Raw genomic sequence first — 16,626 nt, 5'->3', positions numbered from 1 at the left:
GTGTGTGTGTGTGTGTGTTTGTGTGTGTGTGTGTGTGTGTGTGTGTCTGTGTGTATGTGTGTGTGTGTGTGTGTGTGGTGGGAGGGATTTAGTGACGTAACAGAGTTCAGATAGAGGGCTCTTGTTTGTTGAGGGTTGGAGCTGCCACATTCACAACACACTAAAAAAATGACTTGACCTGATTCTTCTCCTTTTTTCATTTAACAGAGGAAAACGCTGCGTGAAGAACAATGGGACCCTTCCAAGAATATGAGGTGAGTCTTATTATTGCAGCTGGCCATTGGTGATAGATGTCTGCATGTTGTATGAGTCTTTTCCTTTTTTTACAGCAATTTAATATAGAAAAAGTGAATAATCACATGGCAGACAACCAATAGCTACAAAATGTAATCTTTTTTGAATTTGAAAATATTGCCATCATGAAAAAGATGATACACTGAGTTAAGGTGGGTGGGTGCATCCCTGCCTCCAGCTCTGACAGATGTTGCTTCGAACAGGAAAAGAAGTCCCCGGAGAAAGGGAGCCCCCGCAGCCGCATCCCGCGTTTGGTCCTCCATCCCTTCCGGCCTAAAGACAAAGGTTCGCCTCTGTCCGACTCACCTTTTTCAGAGGAGGAGGGAAAGGAGTGTGACAGCTCAGACGTCTCCAAAAGGACCATCAGCACCAACAGCTTCTGCTCTGGTAAGACGTTCAGGTCCCGTCTGAGGACTGCTGAGTTCGACGGGACAAAGCCGTTTACAGGCTGTCAGGTGCACCATAATATCGCAATGCTTTGATTGGTTGGGCGAATCCTAGTCTGCATCCACTTCCTTCGGGTTGGCATTCAAACAGCTTTTCTCCTGTGCTTAGCACCGCCCAAGGCGATTGGGATTGGTTTAAAGAAATGCTAATAAACCGGAGCACGTTTTTCTCCAATTCAGGCGTGCTGTGTGGACTAGCCAGACCCTCCTCCGCAGTGCGCTGGAGGAAGGTCTGGCAAAGAGAGACTAGGTGAACCCTAAGACTTCGACTTGTCTTTATTAATCATTTTGGGATGACTCCTGCAGGGAAATGGAAATTTCCAGCAGCGGTTTTCAAGACAAATACAGTCTAGAGAGAAAAAGACAGTAGAAAGATAAAAATAATAACAGTAATAATAATAATAATAATAATAATAACAACAGAAATAATAATAATAATAACAATAAAACCTTGCTATGAAAAGTAATTTACCATAAATTATCAGTCAAGTGTCAAATGTCAAGTCAAGTGTTCAAGTGTCCAGGTATTTATGTGAGTCCAGGTGTGTGTGTGTGTGTGTGTGTGTGTGTGTGTGTGTGTGTGTGTGTGTGTGTGTCTGTGTACTGCCCTCTTTACACTTCTTGCTGATGAAAGCAGTGGTGGCCAGTATATAATATAAGTAAAAGTCTTGCAATAAAAATCCTACTTGGTTAAAATACAGAATTATTATCAGAAAGATGTAATTAAAGTAGGGCGGAGCGATTAATAGTTGTCCAATCGAAATGGGGATTTGAAAGAATGTATAAGTGTATTCTTCATGGAGACCGCGATTAATCAAATGTGTAATTTAATTGATTTAATTGAATGTTTGGTGTAACATTTGGTTTACCATTTTTTATTACTCCTATTATTATTACATTTATTGTTTTTATAGGATTAATGCTGAAAAATTGTAATTCAGTGCAGTTTCGTATCACTTACAGTTTCATAAATGAACACATTTTTGGACACTTTTGTCACAAATTTTGCCGCGTAAATGTCTCTTTAACATTTTTTACACTTTTTTCCCACTTCCACCAGTATACACTAACAACAACTTAGTACCACTAGTTGTACACTCCTTTTGGGAATTTATGGTCAATACACCTCATGTAGCCTATATGAAATGATATCTAGCTTTTGAGTTGAAAAAAGCAGGAAGAATGAATAATTTGGAACAATGTTAAAGATCAAAGGAACGTATGTTTTCTGGGAGTTTGTTCCAGATATGTGGAGCATAAAAACTGAACGCTACTTGCCCCTCATTAGTTCTGACTCTGGGGACAGAAAGCGGACCTGTCCAAGACCACCTGAGAGCTCTGGGGGGGTCAACGTGTAGATCAGGCCCCAAACCGTGCTATAACCCAACAGAAGTGTTTTGAGGGACAGGGAGCCAGTGCAAAGACTTCAGATCTGGAGTGATGTGGTCCACTCAACAAGCAGAGAGGACTACACATGCACACTGTGTGCACGTGCAGTATGTGTGTATGTGTGTACTGTGTATTTTCTGAAAGTGTGTAGCCAATGTGAGATCTGTAGCGTTATCTGTCAGATAGCAGCCAGGCTGAACCTTGATCTCTGATTGACTGCCTGTGTTCGCTGCCTGCCCCCCCCCGCCCCCTCGCGCTGCCTGTTCTTGGCTACTCCTGTCTGTGTGCCTGTCTACAATAGATGACACCGGCTGCCCCAGTAGTCAGTCTGTGTCCCCCTCCAAAACCCCGTCAGGCTCAGAGCAGAGTGCCCACGGCTCGCCCATACTCCCCGAGCGCAAGACCAAAGGGAAGAGGGTGAGGATGATGGCCGAGTGGAGCGGGGAACCCCGGAGCGCCCCGAGGCACAAGAGGGAGCTGAGGTCGGCCATGAAATCCAGAGGTAAAGAGGAACACACTCATACAAATGTGAAGTGTTCATCTCAGGCCTGCACTATCAGGACTGGATCCTGTAATGTGGGAAAATAATCAGATTTGTGTGTGTGTTGATTATACATCATCTTGGTTAAGTTTTTTACATGGACGACTTAAACCCAGCACACTGCATACACGTATTGTGCATGCCAGGAGTTCCCCGTAGACCAAAGTACAATATCCGTGTCTTTTAAATGTCAGCAGCTAGCAGATTCCCAGGCATGTTGAATTGAATAAACACTGGCCGGGAAGCAGCTGATTGCCTACAAATCTGTGAATATATATATATATGTATATATCTATACTTTTATTTTAGAAACAGCACACTCCAGTCTTTATGCTGATATCACCCCCCCCCCCCCTCCCTCACTTTTAATCTGAGAAAGGAGAAGAGAAAAACTGCCTGATCATGAGTCAAGATGAAGAAGACGCTCTGATTGGTTGCAGGAAAGGTCCGGGGAGCTCAGCCAATTAGGCTGATTAGCAGGAGGGTAGTATACACTGACTGGGTGTGCACAGACCATCAGTTGACTCACAAAGTGGTGGAGGATCACTTACGTTTGGAACTATTTTGTTTGTCACAGTCGTCACTGCACACAGTAATATGATTTTGTTTGATGGGAAGAGATGCTACTCAGGTATGGCTTTAAATGTCATCTTTATGAATGAAGTACACGCAGTGAGATGTCCTGCGCTGAGGCCTTTTATATCTATGAATATATCTATGTCTGTCTTGTGACATTTCAGCAGCTTGTTCTAGTCGTAATGACTGGATGTTATTGGCTCATTGTGGAGGGGTCATGCATTTGAACGTGGTTCATCTGCACGGCCCGCTCTTCAAACTTCCGTTAATCTCAGTCAGGGTGCAGGTCACGGGGGGGGGGGGGCATCCGAAAAGGGTTGTATGATAAGGAAGTGTCTCATTCCTCCGACTACTGTGTATCTGTTGAAATGTGCCTGTCGAGATGCAAGCATTGTCATTTACAGAGACACATCCGTCAGATATCAATGAATGTTAGAGCTGCACAATATTAGAATATGCAATAACGGGGAATATCGCTGTATTTTTGATAAATGTGTTCTCTTTCAGTATTCTGTTGCTATACAACATACTGCTTGTTGAATTTAATACAAATGAAAAGGAAAATGATTCCCGCATGTTTTGTCAAAAGAACATTGAATTGAATAAAAGGCATTGCGTTATTTTAATTTTTTCCATTATTGATGGAACTTTGTGCTAAAAAAAAGAGGCGAGAATTCCTTTTAAAGTATTGCTTACAGAAACCCTAACCTAATAGTTCTGCTTTATGTTACATGATGCTTATTAAAGAAGAGGCTAGTATTAACACAGAATCAGTGGAATTGTAGACAAGAAATGATGTGTTCATGTTAGGCTGAACGTGGAGGCTTCGAGGGGGACTGTACAGGGACTAGACTGGGCCCCAAACAGGCAACACCAAACATTTCTTGGTGAGGCACCATATGTTTTTAAAATAGTGAAATATGATGTTCACAAGTAGAGAGATGTTGACGTCAGCAAACGGACTCAACATCTAACGTTAGCGAATACACTAGCAGCAGCAGCAGAGTGAGCGGGGGGGCCTTTTTATTTCTGATGGAATTCAACTTTTCATTCAACGAGGATGATTGTGTTGCATGAGCTTTTTAAATAGGAGTCTCATTGAGTCTGCTGGTGGAGGTATTACAACGCTGCTGCTTGTCATTGCAGGTAGTGAAGCCGACTTTAGCTCCTCTAGCAGCACGGGCAGCCTGAAGACCCGGGAGAGCCTCGCCTCTCTGTCGGCTGGAAAGAGAGCTCCTTCACGCAGGTATGAGCAGCGGTGGAAGAGGTATTCAGATCCTTTTACTTGGTCGGAGCAGTTCAGTGTCCCGAAATCCACTGGGTCGACACCAGGACCCGCCGGTTGGTCGGGTTAGGCATTTGAGGTTAGGATAGCTGATTGGTCAGGACCTGTACCAATGGGGTTGCATTACGGGGAATCTGGGACCATGCGTGGCCCGCATACCATACCACACTGTAAAAATACTCTTACAAGTAAAAGTCATGCATTAAGAATGTTAAGCAAAAGTATGTGAGTTATCAATGGGTAGAGCAGGTGCAAAAATTGTAATTTGTAAAGTAACTGAAGGTAGTGGAGGGAAAAGTACACTTTCTCTCTGAAATGTAGTGGCATGGAAAGATAAAAAGTACTTCAATTCATACTTAAGTACAGTACTTGAGTAAGTTTACTTGGTTACATTTCACCACTGGGTATTTCATGCTGTATCATTGGTGTCTTTTGGGCTCATGCCTAGATTTATGGCAGAAACTAAAACATTAAGATGTCAATTTGCCTTACAACTTTGAAATTAAATTTTTATTTTACATTTTTGTTTTCTCAAGTCGCAGCGCCTACATCAGACCGCTCCCAGTGTTCAAACCAGCCGGGAGCCCTACAGCCAACCGCGATGCAGAGCTCTACGCTCCCTACAGGAGCCCCCCCACAGCCGCCTCCTCAACCAACAGCAGCAGCTGCAACTCCAGCCCCACCACCAGGTACCACACCTGGCTTTGGTGTTTTTCCACTGAGGTTAGCTGATCGGCTCGGCCGCAGTGCCCGTCTTCTTCTTGTCCATTTTAGATCAGTATAGCCTCCAAAAAACGCCTCAGCTCCCTTTCTACCTTGACTGAGGTAGTACTAAAAATACCTGCTAAGGGTACTGTTTTTTTACTAATGGAAAACCATAAAAGGCGAGTGAGTCGAGCAGGTACCAAGCAGTGGAAAACGCTATGATCACAGAACAAAGGCTGAGGATTTTGAAGTCTCTTCATGGAGAAACAAGCAGATATTTTATTTATTGTGGAGATTTGGACTGTTGCTCTGGCTTGTGTGCAGCATAACGATGGGTGAGTGGGCGGGGGGGGGGGGCTGGATTAAGCTCAGACTGTATCATTTCCTCTCTTGTAGCAGTCTGGGATTATATTGGTCATGATTTGGCTGTGGGTGGGATTAATGAGGATTTAACAGAGCAAATGTCCAGATATGGTACCCGGACAGTGACCCCCCCCATACACACACACACACACACACACATCCAATTGGTGACAGGATTGGAGTGAACACACCTTGGTTTTGAGGAGACCACAGAGTCGTAAGTAATTCCGAATTGATGTGTGAATTGAATAACCTGGAGCTTGTGGAACCACCATGGGTTCTGACCGGGTGCTCCAGGCTCTGGATTAGAGGTTAACTTCTTCGTCTTTGTGTTTGGTTGGCAGCTCAGCCCTGCATACGCTTTAACCCAAAGTCCTCTCAGCAGTATAAATTACTAACCTTCAATGCAAAGTCTTGACTTTTTATGCAGCAGCGGAGTGTGCCTGCTCTTTATCTCGTGGTTTAAGCTTCCACTGTTGGGACTTTAGGACACTGCTGCCAGCGGAGATTTGTGACACTTCTTCCTCTGGCATGTTACCTTTTCCTGGGCTGCATCTATTTCTGGCATGGATGCAGAACGTTCGCATCAAAGCCTCATGTATTCCAGGTTGCTAGGATATCGTGCCAGTGGCAGAGAGGGGCTTGCATGCTGCTTTGCATACTGTCCAAATCCACCCACTCATCCTGTACCAAAAAACCACAATCCCTTTTATCAGTTCTTTGAGCTTAATCAAACACTGAGCATTTGCAAAAGAGCATTTGAATGCTAATGCAGTTCCCCCCCCCCCCCCCCCCCCCAGTTGATTTATTTCCTTGCCAAACAGGGCTTGTGTTTACAAGCCTTTTAGTTTCTTTGCCCCCAGTCTACAGTAATCCTGTGTCAGACAGTAATTCCAGGCTTCAGAGAGCCCCTGCCCTGACAGCACTTTCTCAGCCAGACATATTGCCGTCCGCAGGGAGCCGTTTTACTCTTACCTGTCACATTGGGTGTGTTTCCTGCTGGGGCTTCAAAATGTCTCGTTGGGAAGTGATGGACAATGTTTGTGTTAAAGGGGCAAACCTTGCCTTGGCTTTCGTTTTTTCAACCACCATTGCGTCTCTCTAACCAACAGAAGAGCGAGCCTGGGCCGCTACCACTCCTGTGGAGACAACCATGGCATCAGAGCCCCGAACCCAGAGCAGTACCTCACCCCCCTCCAGCAGAAGGAAGTGACCATCAGACACCTGAAGAGCCAACTGATGGAGGCAGAGAACACTGTTCATGACAGGTTGGCTGGGATTTCTCCTGTGTTTAATAAAAGATGATGGTTGCATCAGTGTGGGGAGGGGGTGTAGCCATGGTTGTGATGTCATCTCTACATACAGCAGTCAAATTTTGAAATCTCTGTGGTGTGAAGCTACTGGAAAATGACTGAGCGATTAGCTTTAAAACCTGCATGATGCCACTAAAGTTATATAATATGCACTCTGGGCCCAGAGAAGACAAAGCAACTCATTTAGCATATCATTTATGCTTTGTTTCACTTCACTTTATAAATAAATGAATAGCTTGCCATTAAGTTATACACACTTACTTTCTTGCAGGTTAGAGGAAACTGTCTCTCTCATATCATGACTGTTAGATTATGGAGTTACAGGCACTGCAGCTTAGCATAACCTGTGACTGTGACCTGCTAGCCGGACAAAATCTGGCACACTTTAAAAATCAATTATTTTTCTCTTTTTTTTTTTTTTTTTTTAAATGCATGTATTATATTTGGTAATAGCTGGCTACAACATTCCACACATTGTAATTAAACTGCTTTTTGTTATATCGACACCTTATTAACTGCAGCCACGCAGCATCAATTCTTCCCTGCTGCTTGTTATTATGCTAAGCTAACTGGCAGCTAGGTATAGCTTTATATTACAATCCCTAAATCCAACACTCTGCATGAAAGCTGTATATTTGTATTTGTTCCAAAATATCACAATTGCATGTAGCTCTGGACACTTTCTTACCTCTTCTAGAGAGACGGAGGTGGAGGAGCTTAAGGCCCAGCTCGGCAGAATGAGGGAAGACTGGATTGAAGAGGAGTGTCACCGGGTGGAGGCTCAGCTGTCCCTCAAAGAGGCTCGCAAAGAGATCAAGCAGCTGCGTCAGGTGGTGGAAACGATGAAGAGCAGCCTGATGGAGAAGGATAAGGGAATCCAGAAGTATTTCATTGACATCAACATTCAAAACAGGAAGTTGGAGTCCCTGCTGCAGAGCATGGAGCTTGCCCAGAGCGGCTCCAACCTCCAAGAAGAAAACACCTTGGACTTCATCTGTGACAGCCCCAGAAACTGTGGGAAGAGGGTGGAGGAGGGTGTGATGGAGCTGGGAACCCAAGGGGCGGAGGCCATGGCGGACAGCGGGCTGCTGCTAAACGATGAGATGGCCAACAGAGCGGACATTTTGGAGCAGGTCTTCATGTCCACTGCGGTGGATTATAGTCAGGACTCTAGCGGCAAGTTGAGTTCAGGGACAGAGTGTGGACCTGAGGTGTCCACGCTGTCAGAGGGACAGTTGATTGACGAATCCACTGCACCTCTACCAAACAGCGTTTCTGCCACCATCGTCATCTCGCCGAGCACACATTCCCAGCAGAACACGGACGATAAGGGAATCCAGACCGACGTAGCGCCCATGTCTCCCGACTTGCAGGCTCTGCTCGTCCAGCTGCTCAACTTCCACAAGACATCCGCGGGGGACACGACGCTGTCAGCCTGCAGCAGTCTTTTGGGTCTCCCAAACTTGCCCAATGTTGCTTCTGATCTCCCTGACCCAACACCTCCCCCACCCAGCATGCGTAGTCCTGCTCACCAAGAGAGCCCAGACACCTCTTCAGATTCTGGCATGTGCTGCTCGGAACCTGCAGAGAGCCGGCGGTTCATGGAGGAGCTGGATTTTAGTGTCGGCGAGGACGAAACTTGTCCTCTGTCATCGGGACTGGATGTGGCCGGTAAGCGTTACTGGAGCAACAGCTTCCTGGTGGATCTGGTTGCCGTGGCAGCGCCTGTGCTACCCACGGTGGCCTGGCTGTACTCGCGGCACGGTGTGGATGGAAGCGCTCCGGTGTACAACATCGCTGCTCTTATCAGGGGCTGTTGCATCATGGGATTGCACTCGCTTCGTCACGTCGCTCACAGGCCCAATGCATAAAGGCTGCCCCCCCCCGCATGCACACGGAGTACCTAGAACTAAAAGCACTTAAGCATTTGTATTTGTGACTTTGTTGTTGCAGCTTTTTGTTAACACTTGCTATCAATGCAGTTATTTTGGTAACACTTACTATTGCACTGTGCAGTTACCATGAGTTTAAGCAAAATGGTGACATTAATGGGATTATTTATGAAGGGGGGTTATTTATGAAGGGGGATATTTATATATTTATCATTTACATGTATAAGCTGATCATCTGGGTAGATGGTTGTGTTAGCATTGTCCTGTGGTGTCCCTAGGTGTTCTTGTGTTTAAATATAAAAAAATAAGTTCTTTATGTTATGACATTTAGTCTCTGTTTTGATGAGTTTGGAAATTCAACAGTTTTTGAGTTGTGTTATAAAATCTTGAGCCAAAGTTAATGTGAGTTCACTGTTTTGTGAAGTGTGTATTTTCTTTCCTGGGAGTAGAGCTTTATTTAGCCTGTGCATTGTTCATAGAAATAAGCTAATGCTTTGAAGCAATCGACACTTGTTATGTGCCTGAGCGATGTGCAATACTGGGTTGTTTACATCAAATGTCCTTGTATCTTTATTAATAAAGCATGATAAAATCTGGCCACGTGTGGGCTGACTGAACTGGGACAAAGTGTTAGTCTAACTTTTAAAAAAAACTCTAGCAAAGACTGGGAGAGCCCACTTTGTGCAAGCTGTTAACATAAATTAATAAAAGGGAAACTACCAAGACTGCAGTTGAGTGCAACCAAGCAGCGTTCTCATGACAGCACCTTACGTAAAAGCTTTCGCGGCTTGGATTTCCAGACATCCCTTGGGTTGTGGAGCTGACAATGTAAAGGGCATTAGAGCCACTTCACCGTCATCTCTCAGAAGCCTTAAAATGCCGTCTGTGCCCTCTATTCTGGTAAAAGCCGGGCTAGAGCCAAAACTAGCCTTGCTTTCTTTAGTCAACACATGACGTATCTACTCATTAAATATGAGAACAAGGCGATTAAGATGAGATGAGCTAACACTTGGCATCTCTGCCATGATCATTCCATTTTCCACTCATGCCATATGGCGATGCAATGTTGCATAAGCATGACCTCTAAGTTCATAAGGCATGAGACTAGTGAGTCATCAGATGCTGTAATCCTCCCACTAGTCCATGGTTGCTGGATTACAATGAGTGCGAAGCGATGATTGCAACTCAATCCAGCTGAGAACACACCAGTCTTGTGTGTGTGTGTGTGTATATGTATGTACATATATGTATATAAACAGTCTCATGTGTAATCATATATGATTCTCAAGCCTTTCAGAACAATAGTGGATCCATCCAGCTTGTTCCCTTTCTGAAGACCATGTTTTCTCTCCTTTGGAAGTGGGTCAGCCTCTCCGAGGTTTAGGCAGACTGTGTCTCCTGACAGATGGGAGTGACATCATTATGACGGGGGTCAGATGTGTGATGACAACGGTCCATCAATCCAGGTTAAAGTCCACCTTATGTCACACATATTTTAGTGATTTTAACAAGACTAGAGTGTAGGCATGCAGCTTAGATCAGGAGTCTTCAACCTTTAAGCCAAGGACCTCGTAACTGAAAGAGAGATGGAACAGTGACCCCCTACTACATGAATTATATAAAATGAAGTTATTTATTAAACTAGGCCAGCAATAACATGCAGGGCAGCCTAGAGCCTTTATGCATTCTTTTTCCTTAAATATTAAGCTGTTAAATAGCCTTATAATTGTTTCCATGTTTTTTATGAATCATAAATCATACAACACTGTGGATGGCTATCTTAGTGACTACTTTATATCTGCACTGGAACCACGCCACCAGCATAACTAACTAAAGTCCAACCCCATATCATGTTGTACATATAGCAAAGCTCAATAGTTATGTAATTTGTCATCCATCTGTTATGGTGTATATATTGTTCCCAAACTGCACATCAAGCAGCAGACCCAAGTTATTCACCTTTAGAGGTATGAATCAAATTCATTTATTAAAAACCTGTGTAGAACTGATACAGCAGGGATACAGTCTGCCAAACGTTCTGGACTGATCGAGCTTGTGGTCCTCCGTTGTGCTCAACCATGACATTTCTCCTAACAGGAAGTCCTACACATAGAGATACATGAGTGAGAGACATTTTTGGAAGAACTCAAATGTGCAAAATGAAATGAATCAACTGAACATGCAGCTTTTCTTAATGGAAAACTAAAATGCCAAAGAAAACAAATCTATACAGATGAAGTCCCTTCAATGAATCTCTAAAACCATTTTAGCAGAACCAGGGTCTCCGACATCAACCCAGGATTTCTTTGGAAGCATCAAATAGCTTGCAAAGCGTTTCCAATTGGAGCATTCAGTATAGAACTGCACCCCTCACCTCCACCCAAATCATGTATTAGGCCTATTTTCACTTTCCAATGTTTCCATGACAACAGCTTGCCCGTTGGCACTGGTACGGATCTTTCCCAACACTGAATAGTAATTTCATTATGATGCAGGACAGCACAGTCAGTCATAACCTTTAACTTAAGCCATACATTTTCAGATGAGAAGGTAAGCAAGACTTCCATTTTTCATCTTCTTATAGGTCAAGATAACCAGTCTGAGATTACACTGTGACGGAGGTCCAGGTTTCAGAAGAAAAAAAATCAAAGCAGTGTTCACTGTTTTTTTTTTTTTTTTCTTCCTTTCAATATCAAAAAACTGACAAAGGAGAATAATGAGTGGCAGCTCAGTAGCCATGAGATTACCATAGGAACCCCCAGCTAACATTTCTAGTTGGGCTAGCTTCTATGGTCCTTTATCCATACTATTATTGAAAATCTTCAGCTTTCATTTAGACGCAGATTTCCAGTGTACTAAGGGCTGCACAGCACAGGGGGATGATGGGAAATATCAAGCAACAGCCATTAGAAAAAACAACAACAATGAGAGACATAATTATAATTCACAATAATCAAGCAAACAAGGGATGTCACTGGTATACAGTGAAGCTTAAAATTAATTACACCCCTTTGTCCTTATGAATAAGACAAAGAAAGTGAACTGTACTCCCTATTTGAGTACCAAAAGGTAGTACAAGTATTTATTTACGCATGTTCCTGAAAAAAAACAAGATGAACATATTTCCACGGTGACAGATTTAATCAGAGTCTAAATGCTGTAACTAACCCTCAACCTAAGACGACCTGGATCATAATCTTGAAGACCACAATGACGTTTGTCACATGAACAGCGTGTTCTCTCCCCTCAGGAACGATGCACTTTACACTGCTGCAGCAGAAAAACGGACTAAAATGGCTGCTGGTGGACACAGGGAGGAGAAGGAGCACAGTTTGCTAACAGATAAGTTGCGTAGGGCGGTAATCCTGGCCGGTTTGATGACTTCAAAGACAGAGTGACGATTGATTCAGTGTCGTTGCCCCCCCGCCCCTTATCCCTTTGGCTCAAAATTGAGCATTTCTAAAATGTTACGAGAGCTTGACGGCAATCTTCTGCTCCTTCTTCATCATCCTCTGAGCATCTTTCTCCATCTTCTTCCTTTGCTGCTCCATGGAGCGCTTTTCTCGCTCAGCCATCTTCGTTTGTCTGTCAAATAAAAGAAGAAATCATAACATACCATTGCAAGCAATGTCATTACAGCGCGCATGGACAGAAGCTCGGTCAGCTGGGAGTGGGGGAAACAAGATCTTGAGCCTTGCACTTGTGTTTGTAGTCCAGGCATACACTGCCACCTGCTGGCCATTGTGTGAATCTACATCCTCCAACAGAAGAATAAAAAGTGAGCCGATTGTATCATTTTCATTATTAGTAAGGTTGGCAGGAAGTCTGTTTAGTTGTTCTTTATATCTTTCTTTGACCTAAATCCACAGAGAGAAGAGCAGACCAAGTCCTCTGTGTTACAATTACGTCACACTGATACTAGTCTCGCATTGCCAGACCTATCTCCACAGCGCTGCAGAGTCAGGTCTGGCTCCACCACACAGACATTTTAGGATGGGGGGGGAACCTCTGGGTTGGTTGCATTTCTTTAAACCATCATTCACTGTTGTCTCTGGACGCAGGGACGGTGGTTCTGCAACAAGGAACTTGTTTTGGTGGAACATTTCCACTCCACAAAAACGCAATGTAAATATTTAATGACGTTAAAAGGGAACTTTTAAATTGAATTCACCTTAATTGCACAGCTTTGGATTTATTGAAATGGTTATAAGACTTTTTTCGAGTTGGATGGTGGTGGTCTCGCTCCCCCCTAGCCCCTGAGAGCAGAAAAACCAGCCTTGCAACGTTGGGACAGCGAGCCGACGGCCTCAGCATCAGAAGGTATTGCGTGACATCACACATACGCCTATTCAGGAACAGGCTAGCTATAAGAACAAGGTAGCGATGGAGTTTTTCTCACTATTGTCATGGCTGAGCCGGCAAAAAAGAAGCAGAAAACTCAGAAAGCTTTGTCGGAGGAACAGAGAAAGAGGAAAGGGCAGTCAATTTCTCTTACCAGTGAAGAAAAAAAGACAAGAAGGAGACAAGCAGGCCTGCTTTATTACACAATCAAATTTTGTTTTAAACTTTCCATTTTCAACATGTAGCTTGCTAGCTCGATATTTTCTGTTGTTTCCCATAGCGAAGGGATTTTGAGAACGGCATGACAGAATCCAGAAGGTGAGGGGGCAACGGCTGACATTAGGCCGATTTCAGGCTCTATCCTGGTAATGTGCTTCTGTTGATCGAGACCACACTAATACTAATGCTGTAGGTTTGCACAATGCTTTATGTGAGTATCCTCTACAGTTAAAACGCTTCTCAAGCTTAAAAGGTCTCCCCTTTGTCTTACAAACAAAACAGAACGCATGCACATGTTCCTGTAACTGTTTATTAACTCGCTGGTGCATTATTAAAGGCAAATAATAATAATCCTGACAAACTGGTGCTAGAGCACATCTATGTACTGAGCATAGAAGAAGCATTCTTGAAATATTACCTGAGCACCTCCTCTGCCTCCCAGGTAGCATCAGACTCGTCCTCCCAGGCATTTGTGTCCTCCTGCCAGTTGTCCATTTCTCCCAGTTCAGCCTGTACAAAACGACAGCTTCATTATATTTAAGAAAGCGCTACTCTAACTAGAAGGGCAATTGGTACGTGCAGGCCTCCGCCAAGGCATGCCTAATCTCACAATGTTAATGCAGTCAGAAACAAATTTTTCTGATTATTCTTACACCACATGAATGCAGCACAACAGCCCTTTTTTTTGCAATGCTAACTAAAATGGAAACGGATGTGTATCAGCCCTGTGATTCAGATGCACTGCAAAATTGAAAGAGTTCTTCCTTGGCCCACGCTACACCCTTGCACCTATGATTATGGAAATGAAGCAAGTTGTTTTCTTACCATAATCCTGCTGACAAACGAAGAAAAAAAAAAAAAAACTGAGCGGAAAACATAACCTCTTGTTGGAGGTAATTACAGCATTTCTATTGCCAGAGCTAAAACTCTATATCTTAAAACCTCTGTCACAAACTAGTTTCTCTCTTTTTACTTCGTTGGTCCATTAAATGCCTACATTTATTTTTTCAAAGGTTTGATTTGTCAGTGTCTGTGGCATTCATGGCCTACTTTCATGTGCTCACAGCGGAGCTGACAAACCCGGTATCTTCTTATTACTAGCCATCGTATTTTCTTCCATTCAGCGAGTAACGACAACAACGATCCCTCTTGACTACCATCAACACTCTGGTGAAAACAATGACTGACGACAGCGTGGTCCGTGTTAACGAGGTCTAGAGAGATGTTCCGGCACTTCTGGATTTCATTTTTTGGGGGACAACGCAGATTAGTGCCGCCTGCTATTATGGAGACGTATTCAGCCGTTGGGTTGGTGTGTGAGAGCCTTTAGACTAGGTTCCCCAACACATTGTTTCATTTCATTTTTAACCATTTTACAGTCCACTCTGAATTTGCTTTGCACTTGAAATGATTTTTCACATACACATTTGTTGCGGGAATATATATGGCCATGTATTTGGACTGTATTTCATACCACTCTACAGACTGTAGAAACTTGGCTGTAACTTACTGAGGGGGGATTGAAGGTCATCATATCCTGAGAAGCTGCCAGTCTGCTGGAGAAACCTGCGGAGCCATCAGGCACCAGGTAGTTCAACGGCTCCCTTTTCTTCAGCACTATCTGCATCATAGAAACCAGAGACAGGAGCTACAACTTCAAATGAAGCACAGATTTAGGCTTTTGTAGTTTTTAAACTAGACCAAATTCAAGCAAATGTAATGATATACACGATGCACAATAATCAACATGAGTACAGAGACCAACATGTAAATGTTGCAGCGATGCAATCTGCAGTCCCTAGCAGGCTGACGGCTTAACACAACACATACACATGAACAAGACAGACATAGGTAGAGACAAGTAAAATGACACAACCACTGTTCCAGAGCATGACAACTGGCAGGTTGATGGCATGAGATACATATATCATACACAGTACACACAGGTAAAAGTGCATAGTCACACATCAGAATGCATTAACACCACATAAAGTAAGCAAAACAGGAAGTACAGGAAACCTATATCTCTGGAATTGCAAACAAAGGTTTCTGTACCAAATATAAAGATCTGCTTTTGTGATGTATCAAATACTTATGTCATGCAATAAATTGCAAATAAATTATTTAAAAATCACAATGTGATTTTCTGGATTTTTGTTTTAGATTCAGTCTCTCCCAGTTGAAGTGTACCTATGACTATAGGTATGAATTACAGACCTGTACATGCTTTGTAAGTAGGAAAACCTGAAAAATCTGTGTATCAAATACTTGTTCTCCCCATTATATATAATGTGCACACATTATAAGCATCTTAAGGAAACTAGTAGCAGGAACAACAAGCAAAGGGTAAGGAGGGAAGCATTCAAATCAGTCAGCTGTTATTCCTGTTTTACCAGAGATTTGTTTACGGACCTATTTACTGGTCTTACCTGTTATTTCAATGAAAAGTACGAGACGTTTTATGAAAGGTATTATTTGCTGTCTTATCAAGACGTATGTGAGTGGGCTGGAATTTATTTCACCTTTGTCTAGTTTGGCACAAATTTGAAGCAGGGGGACATAGCTAGCCAGGGTCTTCAAAAGGAACTTGTAACAATTGATCCCAAACTTTAGGTCTACACGAGTCAAATTAATGACCTGGTTGACAATAAAAATAGTAAAGGTTACTCGTATGGCACATGCACTGGTGTGGATAGTGTTTCATCAACTAACTCAGTGACGACTGGTTATGATGATGAGGCACGCTCTGACTAAAGAACCTCCGGGGAGAAACCCTGCATGGCTAGACAGATTATGCTACTTCCAGTCTTTGGGATAAGACACACCAACCCGACGGCCGACCGTCGAAGGTTAAGGCAGCCCGACGGATCATCTGGCAGTCGGACTCAACAGACTCAAGTCACCGACCTCGCCAGACTGTCTGACGGCCAATAATCGAATGGGTGTTTCATAGGACTATGTGAGCACATATCACATAGTGATTTATATATTGAATGTGCAGCCATGAAAAGACAGCAAGTAAACACTTCCCCAAATGTCTGAGTATTTTTAAAACTGCAATACAGTGCTAAAGAGACATTTAACTAATGTCACCAACTTAGAATAAATTGTTTGTTCAGGATATTCTGTATTAAAGGTCCCATGGTTTCAACATTTCAGATCCAGTGTTAGGGACCACTAAGGCCTATATAAAAGAGACTTCAGATACAGTATTAGGGACCAGTAAGGTCTATATAAAAGAGACTTCAGATACAGTATTAGG

General features: G+C 43.3%; 2 protein-coding genes across 6 annotated transcripts in view; one reads left to right on the top strand and one right to left on the bottom strand.

Annotated features, from left to right (window-relative positions):
- The window catches only part of sybu (syntabulin (syntaxin-interacting)), a 15,493-nt gene extending 6,093 nt beyond the window's left edge, over window positions 1–9,400 (top strand). The window contains exons 2-8 of one of the 4 annotated variants that reach the window (XM_034874635.1): window positions 208–254; window positions 498–681; window positions 2,485–2,631; window positions 4,393–4,492; window positions 5,068–5,220; window positions 6,712–6,867; window positions 7,610–9,400. In XM_034874635.1, coding sequence (XP_034730526.1) covers window positions 231–254; window positions 498–681; window positions 2,485–2,631; window positions 4,393–4,492; window positions 5,068–5,220; window positions 6,712–6,867; window positions 7,610–8,783 — 1,938 coding nt within the window. In that variant the 5' untranslated portion in view covers window positions 208–230 and the 3' untranslated portion in view covers window positions 8,784–9,400. Of the gene's footprint in view, window positions 1–207; window positions 255–472; window positions 682–2,430; window positions 2,632–3,057; window positions 3,302–4,392; window positions 4,493–5,067; window positions 5,221–6,711; window positions 6,868–7,609 lie in introns of those variants that run through there. The other 3 variants (XM_034874634.1, XM_034874633.1, XM_034874636.1) reach the window with 3 other exon arrangements.
- Window positions 9,401–10,764: 1,364 nt separating this feature from the next.
- ebag9 (estrogen receptor binding site associated antigen 9) overlaps window positions 10,765–16,626 on the bottom strand; it is a 9,819-nt gene continuing 3,957 nt past the window's right edge. For both annotated transcript variants that reach the window (XM_034874831.1, XM_034874830.1), the window contains 3 exons: window positions 14,875–14,985; window positions 13,783–13,874; window positions 10,765–12,389 (listed from right to left, as the gene is read on the bottom strand). In XM_034874831.1, coding sequence (XP_034730722.1) covers window positions 12,272–12,389; window positions 13,783–13,874; window positions 14,875–14,985 — 321 coding nt within the window. In that variant the 3' untranslated portion in view covers window positions 10,765–12,271. The remainder of the gene's footprint in view (window positions 12,390–13,782; window positions 13,875–14,874; window positions 14,986–16,626) is intronic.

The sequence above is a fragment of the Etheostoma cragini genome, chromosome 6, assembly GCF_013103735.1.
Source record: "Etheostoma cragini isolate CJK2018 chromosome 6, CSU_Ecrag_1.0, whole genome shotgun sequence".
Taxonomy (NCBI): domain Eukaryota; kingdom Metazoa; phylum Chordata; class Actinopteri; order Perciformes; family Percidae; genus Etheostoma; species Etheostoma cragini.
This window is presented reverse-complemented; position numbering and strand designations above follow the sequence as displayed.